This window comes from Kwoniella europaea, chromosome 3, assembly GCF_036810445.1.
Source record: "Kwoniella europaea PYCC6329 chromosome 3, complete sequence".
NCBI lineage: Eukaryota > Fungi > Basidiomycota > Tremellomycetes > Tremellales > Cryptococcaceae > Kwoniella > Kwoniella europaea.
Genome location: NC_089489.1, coordinates 1204245 through 1217025, shown reverse-complemented (window position 1 = coordinate 1217025; position 12781 = coordinate 1204245). Strand labels below are relative to the sequence as shown.

The window sequence follows — 12781 nt, the reverse complement described above, 5'->3', positions numbered from 1 at the left end:
TCTGTCAATCCACGGAACAGACGCTTCTTCCTGCTTCTGCGGGAAGTCGACAGCCTCAGCCGATAACGTTTGACCATAATGATCGTCCTACCTTTCAAACCGCTCTTTCTTCACATCCCGAGCTGTTGGGAGAGTAGATTGCTGACTCGTCAAGATCACTTGCAGGACAAGCGTGTATTTATCTTACCACAAATCGTTGGGTTCGTGATAATTGAGGACGAAGCAAGATGAATCAACCGAATAGGATAGATTCCTGGTTATTGCAAGATGACGAAAAACCGTGAGTGAACATATCTATACTGACTACACAGATGGTATGATCGCAGAGCTGACAGTACCATGTAGACTAACCATAACTGAAGATCCCAAGATACCGAATGCCGCTACTATATTACTTAGGAAACAGGATCATACATTGGGCAATATGATCAGAGCGTGAGTCATCGTTTTCTGTATGACCATCTCATCCACCTTCCTTCTCGAACCCCTTGCTTTGAGATCTACATGGTTCCATATTTCTCTCTCTCTCGGAATGAAAGCGCTATGATCGTCAGGAGTGAATCCATGCTGATCTCTCATCTCTCCCTCGTTCTTAGCCAACTCCTCCTGGACCCCACAGTGCTTTTCGCAGGATACAAAGTGCCCCACCCTTTAGAGAACGACATCATAATCAAAATTCAGACCGACGAGCGATCCAACCCTGCCGATGCTCTGAAACGTGCTTGTCACCTATTAATCAGACAGACAGTTCAGATAAAATCGCAGTTTATGGAACAAGCCAAAAACATCGAAATGGGTATGGGTCCAGATCAATCTCTTGCGACGGCCCAAACCAACGGATACGATCCTTACACCGATTCTTCCAGACAGGGTAATACGATTGTTGGTGGTCAAGTCAGGGATACTAATGCTGGTGGAGCAGATGTATATGATTTCTAGAAAGCTGAAAAAGAAGAAAAATAATAATTATTAGAATTGATCCCGAAGCCTACCTGTTGTATTGCATCGTTATATGCATTTGTGTATACAAAGATATATGCCCACTACTACTTTCGATTGCGCTAACGGTACGAATTCAACTCACTCTTCGATCAAAATAGAGATCGCAACACAACAATTCAATCTGAGGTCTCGTACGAGTACACAATATGTATCACTCCGACAACATCTACCATGGAAGAAAAGATATTTGTGGACACTACAACAGTTTTAAGAATATTGACAGAAATAGCTACAATAACATCTTGTCCTTCTATCATAGCCACTGGCCAAGAGGACCAAACCTATCTGAGTTACCTCGCCTAATCATCATCCCACCATAGTCTCTTTTCCACACCCAAACTCTTTAACAATTCAACATTATATCTCCCCTTATGATCGAACCATGGCGAACACTCTTCGAGCAAAAGTACATTCTTCAAGTACATATTTGTGCCTTCTGTCTTGAGTGCACATTGAAGGAAGAGAGCTTCATATCGTTCTAAGTCTGGTATATTTCTTCCTGGTTCCCTATGTCCAAAACCAAACAGACAGGGTCAACCTGGTCTGTTACCACTGTATCACTTGAGAATCTCATACCACTCACCATGTCGAATCGTATATCTCCCAATCCCACCATTTTACTAAATACAGGTAATTACCACTTCCAGGCTTATGGGATATCTTCTTTCTCCTATATCACCAGAACATCACATCAGTAAGAAGAATATCTGATTTTCAAGGAATGATCACTCGGATTATGATAGTGCATCACATGACTTTACTTACCCAATAATCTTCTCCATGAAAAATTGATTAACATCATCATTCTCCCTTACGATTCTCCTTTCGGACCTAGCAATGACCCAGCAACACACATCAGCCTTCTATCTCCGTCACCTCAGGATAGAGTCATTGCACTCACCGAAAAATACAATTCGGTCTCAGGCATTTCTCCTGTTGAGCTCTGGGTATAGAAGGGATCCTACCGTCCCTGGAATTACTCGCTTCTAGCATAATCTTCAAACAGTCTGGACAGCTCCAAGGAGCTTCCCGCATGTTTTTACTGTGTGATAGTCCTGCACATGCCCAATGGACCCTACAATACAGGACATAGCAATGTAAGCTTTGTCGTACTTTGATGCGAAGACGGTAATGTAGCTTACCTGCCTCCGCACTATGAGGAATAAATACGTTTCTCATTTATGTCATTCAAGGTGTCTAATGTGGTTATGAATATGCTTGAGAGAATGACTTACAGTATCACATACGATTTCGTCCTACCTCGGAATGACTCATTCATCAGCTTGTCAACTTTTCGTTCTCATGAATTTAGCTTACCATCCTGTTCTTGAGAGTATTAGCCCCAAAAGTTGGCCACCCATCAACCTTCTTCTTCTTCTCGTCATCGCCCTCATTCGTTTTCGATTTCTTCTTGCTAGTCCAGCCATTACCAATCTTCTTTCTCTTCTTCCCACTCCCGCTTAGCGTTCGAGCTCGTGTAGGTAAACCCACAGGTGCGAGTGTGGGTGTACCAGGAGGAAGCAACTTGTCATTAACCAATGATGCGCCTCTCTTAATCGAAGTCAAATGAGAGTCATCCGAATGATCGGAAGTGTCCGAAGAGGAAGAAGAAGTGGGTGGGATGGCAGTCGAAGTAAGTTCCCGTAAGTACGTCAATGGAAACGGGTTATATTCTTTAGGTCCATGCGAACGAAGATGGTTCGATGGTCCTACTCCAATCTGCTCATTCGTATTACCATAAGAGGTTGGCAAATGATTTTCTGGTTCCGAACGCTCTTGGTCTTGATCTTGAGCCTGAGACTGGGCGTCAATGGCAATTTCATCCAGAAAAGACATATCAATCCTAGATCAAACCCCGAGATCAGCTTACATTCCATCTTGACGGAGTAGAAACGAGAAACTCACTTGAAATTGTCTGTTCCTTTGGCACCTTTCAATTTCTTCCTGAACACACACCCCACAGAATTCTCACCTTCCTTTAATACGTTCTGACCGTTGAGAAGATTTCTCTGTTTCTCTATAGCTTGATCTACTAATGTCTCACCCCTACCAAGGTACGAGGAATGACCGTTTTCTGTTTCTGGACCGATGCATTTGCGTATGTCAAAGATGGTAGAGTCGAACGAAAGAGGGTCTAAAAGATCTTGGCTGAAATTCATAGTCTGAAGTCGGGTCTGTGCATCTTGTAAATCGAGGGGAGAAGGTGTATCGAACGTGATAAGATCTTCTATCCCTACCATATCCTGTAAAGGGAAGCCAAGTCCTGAAACCGCATTTGATTGAGGTTCAGGATTGATATTCTTGGTTGTTTTTTGGGCTTTACGTCGACCTCTTCCATTTGAAGCTTCCTTCCCTATCAGCTTATCCAGCTTCTCAGCCATATTATCCACTTTATCTTTGATGTAAACTTCCAATTCCAGTCCATCGGTCCTTTGACCCTCGATAACATTCTCCAACCTTCTTTCCAGCTCTTCAAGTTTATTCTGAAAGTAGATCTCATACATTCTCAATCTTTTCTCGTGATCTGAGATCAATTGGCTCTGCTGTGTGAGCAGTTGAGCAATAGAACCTATGATATTGGTTATCTTTTGATCATCCACCTTGGGTATCTTGCGAAGAGTTGGTTCGCTCTTTGAGGACATGGAGGTAGGCGTGATTGCATTTGAGTAGGAAATATTTACCGAGGAAGAGCTAGGTTGAGGAGATACATTGACTGCTGATTCGGGAGTTAAAAGATATGGAGCATTGTTTGCCATGGTAAAGGAATGAGCAGCAGGTGTTTCGCACATCTGCGTATGAGTAGCTGATATCTTCGGAGAATGAGGCTCGTTCACCACAGCTGACAACGACATCTTCACGACACCTCCTCGACCTCTTGAATATCTTTGAACTATGTGATGATGTGAGAAAGAAGGTGAATGACAGGTGAAACAAGCAGTGACGGGATAGAAGTAGTGCGAACACCAATGTGGACTGCCTCCACCGGATACAACCGAGAGCGAAGAGAGGATAATGTGGCATAGGAGAGGGTCCTTTGGGTCTGTATAATAATCAGAAGATGCATAAACACAAAAGGGAACCATGCTATTTACCACTACAATATAGTCCAATACAATGCTCTTGACCCAAATCGTAAAGTACAAACAGAAAAGTATCAACCATTCTTACTTTTTCGATTCATCACTCTTAACAATCAGGTATACCAAACAGTGTCCATTCGACATGGATTAACAGATACTTCCTCTATGAGCCAACATACCCCTTAACCAAGGATGTCTTTCAACCTCTTCTATCCTCGCTCGTCTTCTAGGATCTGTATGTAAACATCTTGTCATCAAGTCGAATGCACCTCCGGGGATCTGTCTTTTAATTTTGATTCGACCATCCTGAGCCCAAGTGGTATTGGGAAATGGCGATTCTCCAGTCAAGATTATACCGAGTATAATACCCAATGACCAAATATCAGCTGGGCCAGCATGATAATGTCTTCCATTGAGGACTTCCGCAGATGCGTAAGACATGGTTCCTCTGAAATGATCGTATAGGACCGGTGGTTGAGTGGGATCTTCGATGACAGCTGAACCAAAATCAATTATCTTAACCTACAAACAGATAGCAACATATCAGTACAGTACAAACATGTCAAAGAAATTTGGGAATATAGATTTACTCACAGATAAGTTCCTGTCAATAACGATATTCTCATCTTTCAAATCCCTATGATATATCCCTCTTCGGTGTAAGTACCCTACGGCATCTACGATTTGTCTGAATATTTTCCTAGATTGATCTTCGGTAAATCGCTGGTGTTCAACACATTCGAACAGATCATACGAAGCTCTTCTAGCCATATTGGGTCTTCCAGCGTTTTTCGTATCGCCATTCGAGGGATTCATGGGATTGAGTTTTGACCAATCGATGGAATGTACTGGAGAGAAGAGCAGGGCCGAACCTGGTGTTTGAGGAGGGTTGATGGTGGGTATTGACATTGGTAAAGATGGGGTAACGGTCGGTACGGGGTTATGTAATGCATCGGGTACTTCGAGGGTATGTCCTGGCTCCCATGGATCACCGTGAAGTTCTTGGACCTAAAAACAAACATCATTCAATCCGTCAAGTTAGTGGAATATTCGAAGTGAGAGGAAATAAGAGAAAAACTTACAAGATAGAAAAATTCATTATCTTCATATAGTTCTTTAAACGCGATAATACCTGGATGTCTAACTCTAGCTAGAACGAAACTTTCTACCGGTTCACCTTCCAACATTGCATAATCACATTCTTGAATCCTATCTTTGAAAATGAACTTTACAGCTACTTCCACACCAGGTTGATTCTTATATCCAGTTTGTAATGCTGAACAAACGAATCCGAATCCACCTGAACCAAGCTCGTCTCGGATGATATATCTTCGACTGAACGAAGAACACAATTTTCGATCTTTTAAGTAATGCGCAGCGATCTCCGATTTAGGTAGTTCCAACGGGGGAAGCGGTGGAGGGGTGATGGATGGTGTGGGACATTGAGAGACTGGTGCAGAAGGGTATAAAACCGGGTGATGTAGGTGAAGACTATTGGTTGGTGTAGGTAATTCATTATCATCATGATATGGTGGAGTGAACAGTTGTTGATTGTTCAGTTGCCTAGGTCTAGGTGCGTTGAGCTGGTAATTTGATGAGAAAACATCAACATCGTTGAATCCTTGCACTTGATTGGGGAAAAGGTAATCGATAGGTGTTGAACCATGATGAGAAGAAGAAGAGATTGCTGGGCCTGATAATGGAGAAGGGGGATCAAATGTAGCTTGATTGTTCACTTTTACACTGAGGTTCCCATTTAGATTTCCATTCGAGCCTGTTTGTTCACTCCATGATGGTTGTCTAAGCACGTTGAGTCGCAATTGCGATTGAGGACTGAAAGATTGTTTGGGTGGTGAGCTCAATTGGAATGAGCCCTTGTGTAAGCCCTTTGACGAAGGAGGTTGAGGGAAATCAAATGGATTTTGAGCAGGGATGAAAGCAGGTGAGGAGAATAGTTGATTTTTGGAGTTATGTTCAACCTCGTGATTGTCATTATCTTCAATCAAAGAATCATTGATCAAATCCGATAAAGGAAGTGCTTGAGGTGTCGTGATGTCCAAATCGGGCTCCGAACCAGCACTGTACAATAGTCTATGGTAAGTATTGTAGTTGCTCACATTCTGAGGAGTGGTGAACGATAGACCGTCGAATAAGTGTGTCAACTTTCGAGTGGGTGAAAGGGAAGTTTGACTAGGGAAAGGATATTCCGAGGCATTGTCGAACCTATCAAAGGTCGATGATGAACCGCCACCGCCACTCCTCCCGAGCGAGATTTGTCGCGGTGGAGTAGCGAGCGTGATAGTAGACGGGGAAATAGGTGAAGCAGGTCGGGAGGAATATGGAGGGAGAGCTTTGGAAGATCGACGTAAGGGAGGTGGCAGAGAATTGGGATAGAAGACAGCTTGACCTATCGAAGGTGATGATTTTCGTTTTTGTTCCCTAATAGGCGACATCTTATCAAAAGATTCTCTATATCGTATACTGTAGTCGCTGGAAGTCCTAGGTGGGAGTAGACAGGTCGAATCGAAGATATATATGTGGAATACTGTGCTGGCTGATCCGAGATAGGGGGTCAGAGGCTGAAGGACCTTTCTTGTAATGTGCCAGATTGATTGGGGGTTGGAGCTTCAACCTGAGCTAGGAGTTGAAAGCAAGGAACGAAGCGAGACAATCGTATATTTCAATAGGATATGGTTGAGGTTTGCCCTACCGATGTGACAATCCGAAGAGTGAAAGGTAAGACAAGATCGCCTTTTTGACTCTTGTCCTAAATATTCAATGTAGATACCCCCTATACGAGTGTACAGACTCGAGCTGGATTGGGAAAGATCTTGGATAGACGATACAACAATCTCGATGATGATTGTGATTGTGATTGTGTAAGTGATATCGTCCGCTGGTGGCTCGGTATGATATATTCTGAATTGATAAGGGACGATGGACCCTTAGGATCATCTATCAGAGCTTACAGCAGAAGTAATGGTCGAATAGATGTCGCGGTGTGGAGTCTGAAGGACGGAAAAGAACTTTTTTAGGATAGGCTTTATCTAGTTATATATTACAAAACCTCTTGGGTCAGCTTAGAATGTCATATTAGTCCCGTCTTGTTTGAGGTGCAACCTGAGGATCCTCGGTGAAAAATATACGGTATACCGTACATCGCACATTGTCGATCAGGTCATAGATCCTGAAGCCTCTTCTGAACCGATCAATCATGACTCAACATGTAACATAATCCTTTATCAGCTTACCTAAGACAGCGATCGATCTTGGCTTCTAAGTAGGTACATGCAAGCATGACAAACACTTTCGGGAAGCCTCTTTACTAAGGAATACGCATTGATGTAAATACAAAATCAATATGTCTAAGTTGATCGAAGATCGAAAGGTAAGAAACATTTCTGTATGTACTCCACTGTACCTTGATTTACCAGCAAGTTATGCAATATCTCTCTTATAGTGTACCGTACAGCAGCTTTATGAAACATATCGCAGAAAGCAAGAGAAGGAGATTTGATTTCAGTTTCATCAGTATGGTAAGACAAAAATTCCCCGAGATGATCCCAGTGACTGATACAAGCCTCAGCCTCAAAGGGAAGGCAGGAGAGCATGACTAACCTTGGTGCTTATCGTACTGTAGAAGTTCGGCGCCGTAGATATCTATCGGCATGCACCACATGGGGTTTACCATCAGTTCAATCCTGTTCGGTTTAAAATCCAGGAACTCGAAAGACATGGAGTCAAGATGATAATGGTGTTAAACCTTATTTAGGATATGAACACATGGTGTAGGAGCATGTGCACCCAGACCACTAATTCGAATGACTGTATGTGTATGAACCATAACCAACACTAAATAAGGGCCTTTCATCTCCGTTTCCAATGAGTCATCGTTGTTAACGAGAACAAACACGTAGGCCGACTTTCTTTTCTAGCTGGAATCAAATTTGTATTCGTGGATTCGCTTACTAGCCTGGTGGCTTATGGTGAGACACACCACTGTACGACTCGACTGAATCGACTGCCTGTATCCAACTGAATTGAAAAACAAGTAGCGGCCACCTCTCACCTCAGCTCGCTTGGTATTTGTGGATCCAACGGAAGATCAGGCAAAGTGTGGGAAAGCTACAGTAATGGGATTAAGCATTAAGTCAGTAAGTCCTCAACGTGTACAGATGATATCTACCAACGCGGACAGCTTGTCTCACTCTTATGCGAAGGAACCAGTTTCCAACATCAAGCAATCCTGACTAGCGGTGATGTTCTGAGTCAGTATTGCCGAAACATTGCTCGACCAAATATGTTTATATCCTGTAAGCTGCTTTACCAAATCACAGACTGCAAAGAAGCTTGGCATGCTGTAATCGACATAAGCCTCATTGTGGACCATCGCACCTACGGTTCTTTAAGCATCTTGCCAATATGAAGTCGTCATTACATGCGAGGCGCTTACCTCACGAGAAAATCTACAAATGATGATTGAAATTGGACCACCAAGCCACCATCTTATCCTTGGATGACTCATCACCAATCCCGTCCCGTCCACTTTACCATATACTGTCTTTCGTTGATTACTGTTGGTCCCAATAGTGATAGGTCAGCCGGACTGTTCCTTGCAAGCTGTAAGCGAGCTTCCAGGTTCAGTCCGGAATGATCTTGGTCTGACTATAGTGGTGCATACATTCTTGACTGCCAAGCCAATTGATATTCATTCTCATTGATTCATTCACTATTGTCTCAAGATTATCTGTCTTACGGTATACGGTACTCGTTTCCTTTGGAAAAGTCAGTCGCGGATCAAACTCTATTTTGCTTCCGCAAAGGTTGTATCGAGCTCAAGCTAAGAATAGCAAGTACCGTACACTATAGTGATAGTGAATGACCCCACATGCACAGGTACTCTCCGACCATCAGCTTAAGTCCATTGCGTTGTTCTGTTCTTACCACCAGCCGGTCGGACCGTGAGCAGAAGCACCTGCTCGGCCGAGGAAGAGGAAGGAGAAAGCCCAAGAGTTCAATTCGATTCAGAAATTCGTCGTCGAAATGACTTATGAACCAACGACGATCTCTCTATCTGATCTACTATCAAACGCAGGGTCGGAGGAGCTGAACCAGAAAATCGTAGCTGCCCTAGGATCTGGACCAGGATGTCTGGGAATCATAGTGATCAAGGGTAAGTTCATACTTGCGTTTCTCTCATACTGCACCAAATATCATCAATTACATCTGGAATAACCCTATGTGATATCTTAATATAGACCTTCCATCAGACTTTCCAGCTCTTCGAGAGAAGCTATTCCGACTAGCTCATCAGCTTGCAACTCTCCCCGATGAGTTCAAAGAGAGATTCACCAGTCCGGAAACTTCTTATTTGTTCGGTTGGTCTCATGGAAAGGAGATCATGAATGGGGTATGTCCAATTTCGTCTATCAATCATGTGCAGCCCACCTTTATCTCCTACTTCGATCGGTGCTCATCCTTATACTCGGGAATGTATGATAGAAACCTGATACGCAGAAAGGATCATTCTATGCCAATCCTCTTATCGATGTACCAGACGTATCTGATCGACTTCGTAAGGACCATCCGGAATATTATGCCGGGAATGTATGGCCAGATGGAGTAGAGGGTTTAGAAGATTTTGAAAAGACTTTCAAAGCGTATGTCTAGCCTGTTCTTATCAAACAAATCTATCTTACTGAATTGGGATGGGACCATGGTAGATTAGGTAAAATCGTATTTGATGTTGGAATCGCTCTAGCAAAGGCTTGTGAGAGATTCGGTAAGTGATTAAGTTATCATTCACCCTGACCCTCCGATATGATGTGGTCATATGCTGACACTGCGATGACATAGTCTCACCGACGATATTGAACTCATCTGTGACAATCGCAACCCTAATATCATCATCGAAATGTAACAAAGCGAGATTACTCCATTACTATCCTCAACCACCTTCGGGAGATGGTGACGATGAGGATATACAGAATGATGCGTTATGTGGAACTCATCTAGATCATTCGCTACTCACTGGTCTATGTGAGTCTTTTTTGTCATCAACTCTTTGGAGACATAAATATGACCAGTAACTGATGAATGGTTGGTTCGGTCGCGGATAGGCTCAGCGATGTACCTCTCTTCTTCGAAAGATAATGAGACCGAACCTCAGATCGTAGATTCACCAAATGATTCAACAGGTCTATGGATCTATCCTAGGAATAGTAAAGACCCAGTCAAAGTTACCATACCGCGAGATTGTCTAGGTAGGTACATCTTATCCGTGACATGCAGCAGTGTACCCCACACGCCGCATTCAGTCGACCATGCTGATAATGTCATATTTCGATAACTGTAGCATTCCAAACAGGCGAAGCGTTATCCTTATTAACATCCAACAAATTATCTGCTACCCCACATTTCGTTAGCGGTTCAACTAAGAGTCAAAATCCAGTTTCAAGAGAGACTTTCGCTTTTTTCTTACAGTAAGTCCATCCAACCCACCCTGGTCTCTTGGTCAATGGATCAGTATGTATACACATGTATATGTACATAACCAATGAAGGAAACTGACATTGATGGTATGTGACACAGACCCGACGTAGATGATGTGATTGGTCCTGATCGAGAGACGTTCGGACAATTCACTAAGAGGGTTTTGGGCAGACATTATGCGGAGAAGGCTGCTGAGGAAGCTGAAGATTGAGTTTCGTAGTGTAATGTCTACATTAATAAATTCGTAATAATCAGTTGTACAGCATCGCAGAAAATTGCTTCATGAACTTATTGACAACATTCCATACAGTACATCGAACGTCATATACAATTGTGATCAAAACATTATTACAGTATATTCCCAAACGGTTTTACAGATACAAGTCGTTGATAGTGACAACAGGGGTTTGATATTCTTTTCACCGTTTCTTCGTTTTGCTTTTCATGGTCGTCAATATGCGATTTAACTATCACAAATCACTCTTCCATTGTTTGTCTGCATCGGTAAGGGGGACATACTGTTCATATTTCCCGTGTTAGCTCTGCCTTTTCTTTTGCTGTTTTTGTCCAAAGTTTAGCTCACCATGACGCCAAACAATTTCTTCTTGGTGACTTCTCCCGTATCAGATTTATCAATCTGCCAAATATCTAAAGATCATACGTCCATCCAAACATTCTCAGTACCTTACAGCTTTTCGATAGATAAGCCAAACTTACCTTGCGATCCTTGACCGACAGGTATAAACATCCTACCAGGCTTAGCCAGCTACCCGTCATAGTCACATCATCAGCATATACCCATTCTCTTGTGACGGGCCTTGAGCTCACTTGTTCAATTAGAGGTTGAGGTATCTCCGGTGCAGCCGCTCCTACATGTATGATTGAGAATGGTGCATGTTCAGGTGAACCTTTCCTCCCATCTCCACAAATCATGATCACCCCTCCCTTTCCATTTTTCTCCGGTCCGAGAGGTACTCCGTCTTTCTCGAGGTTCTTGATGGATTGGCCGACGAGACCTTGAATATGGTCTATACCTACCACGAGCGAATGGGGAGCTAGGTGATGCAGAACTGCAGTAACTACAGGAGAGGATAGGTTAGTTACCTGATAAAAGATAGAGTGAAAGTGGAACCTACGATATCCTGATCCACTGCCTACGTCCAGTATAGCACCGGTATGAGGTGAGTTGGCAACTGGTAAGAAGGATAGGAGGTTTTCACACGCGTGAGCATGCATGTGTGGAGCAGAGATGGTAGCTCCGAAACCGATACGTCTGTCGAGTTCATCATCCATTGATCAACAAATTCAATTATTTGACACGATGTTCGGGACAGGGCGAGATGAACATGATGATCAACTTACTGAGGGGAATCTTCATATGCGTACATTTGATCAGGTACATAATTCTTCCTGTCGACCTTACGCATGGCCTACATCGAGCAGCTTTATTTCAGCTTTGATAAATCACAATCATTCTTTCGCAGCGATGACCTGAATCATACACAAGCACATTCGTTGACCCATATTGTAATATTCTGAAGGAAGAGGAGGATCCAAAGGTCGATCTGACTTACCTCGGCGATTTGAGGGGAAATGATCAATCCGTTCTTAACCATTTTATCGATAAGCTGTGCCGTGGTTATGCCAACATTAGCACATCCACACATACTAACGTGATCAACCCACCTCGGCATTGCTCCTCCCACTAGACATCCAGGCCATGCTGAACAAGGATCTAAAAGGTGAAATGGCGAGTAAAAGTGGTGTTAACCAGTGCAACTTGTGTGATTCTTCCTTGTTGTGATTATCGTAGCCAACAGGAGCTCAGTCTGTCTCGCAGTGTATAGCTCGTGATCGCTGGACGTGCTGTAAGGGGAGTGATATGGATCGTATGTCATGAATGTCAAGTCAGTGAGAAAGTACACTGTAAGTTGTGAATGACGAACAGGTCCTCATTGACATACCCCACATTCCTCTCCATGCTCACCCCGCATTCGTCCGTAAAATCATCCCTCCCTTTTTCCTTTTTAAATCAGCTAAATAAGCGTCGCTTCTGCTTCGGATCAACCTCACTCTACGGTCAAGTCCGATCGCTCTTCCGAGTCTGGCTCGGTGCAAGCTCCAGATGGCCATGCCATGTACGGTAAGAATCAGTTTGCTGAGGTATTGAGCTCGGGACAGAGACTTTTATGAAAGAAGGCTGAATT

At 43.3% G+C, this 12781-nt stretch overlaps 5 protein-coding genes across 5 annotated transcripts; 2 read left to right on the top strand and 3 right to left on the bottom strand.

Moving 5' to 3' along the window:
* Positions 1–227: 227 nt before the first annotated feature.
* On the top strand, positions 228–939 carry V865_008310 (uncharacterized protein; the record flags this gene model as incomplete). Its single annotated transcript, XM_066232046.1, has 3 exons — positions 228–280; positions 346–435; positions 597–939. The coding sequence occupies 3 exons, from the start codon at positions 228–230 to the stop codon at positions 937–939; spliced, it is 486 nt and encodes a 161-aa protein (XP_066088143.1).
* Positions 940–1301: 362 nt separating this feature from the next.
* On the bottom strand, positions 1302–3854 carry V865_008309 (uncharacterized protein; the record flags this gene model as incomplete). The annotated part of the gene is made up of 8 exons (XM_066232045.1): positions 1302–1509; positions 1586–1672; positions 1768–1833; positions 1904–2077; positions 2145–2155; positions 2238–2258; positions 2320–2845; positions 2908–3854. The coding sequence occupies 8 exons, from the start codon at positions 3852–3854 to the stop codon at positions 1302–1304; spliced, it is 2040 nt and encodes a 679-aa protein (XP_066088142.1).
* Positions 3855–4229: 375 nt separating this feature from the next.
* On the bottom strand, positions 4230–6535 carry V865_008308 (uncharacterized protein; the record flags this gene model as incomplete). The annotated part of the gene is made up of 3 exons (XM_066232044.1): positions 4230–4604; positions 4677–5090; positions 5165–6535. 3 exons carry the CDS (start codon positions 6533–6535, stop codon positions 4230–4232), a joined length of 2160 nt encoding a protein of 719 aa, XP_066088141.1.
* A 2590-nt stretch (positions 6536–9125) lies between these two features.
* Positions 9126–10785, top strand: V865_008307 (uncharacterized protein; the record flags this gene model as incomplete). The annotated part of the gene is made up of 8 exons (XM_066232043.1): positions 9126–9255; positions 9341–9492; positions 9585–9742; positions 9806–9864; positions 9939–10121; positions 10202–10345; positions 10438–10564; positions 10674–10785. The coding sequence occupies 8 exons, from the start codon at positions 9126–9128 to the stop codon at positions 10783–10785; spliced, it is 1065 nt and encodes a 354-aa protein (XP_066088140.1).
* Positions 10786–11044: 259 nt separating this feature from the next.
* Positions 11045–12296, bottom strand: V865_008306 (protein-L-isoaspartate O-methyltransferase; the record flags this gene model as incomplete). The annotated part of the gene is made up of 8 exons (XM_066232042.1): positions 11045–11092; positions 11158–11222; positions 11292–11340; positions 11403–11653; positions 11711–11847; positions 11937–12004; positions 12149–12202; positions 12261–12296. 8 exons carry the CDS (start codon positions 12294–12296, stop codon positions 11045–11047), a joined length of 708 nt encoding a protein of 235 aa, XP_066088139.1.
* Positions 12297–12781: the final 485 nt, after the last annotated feature.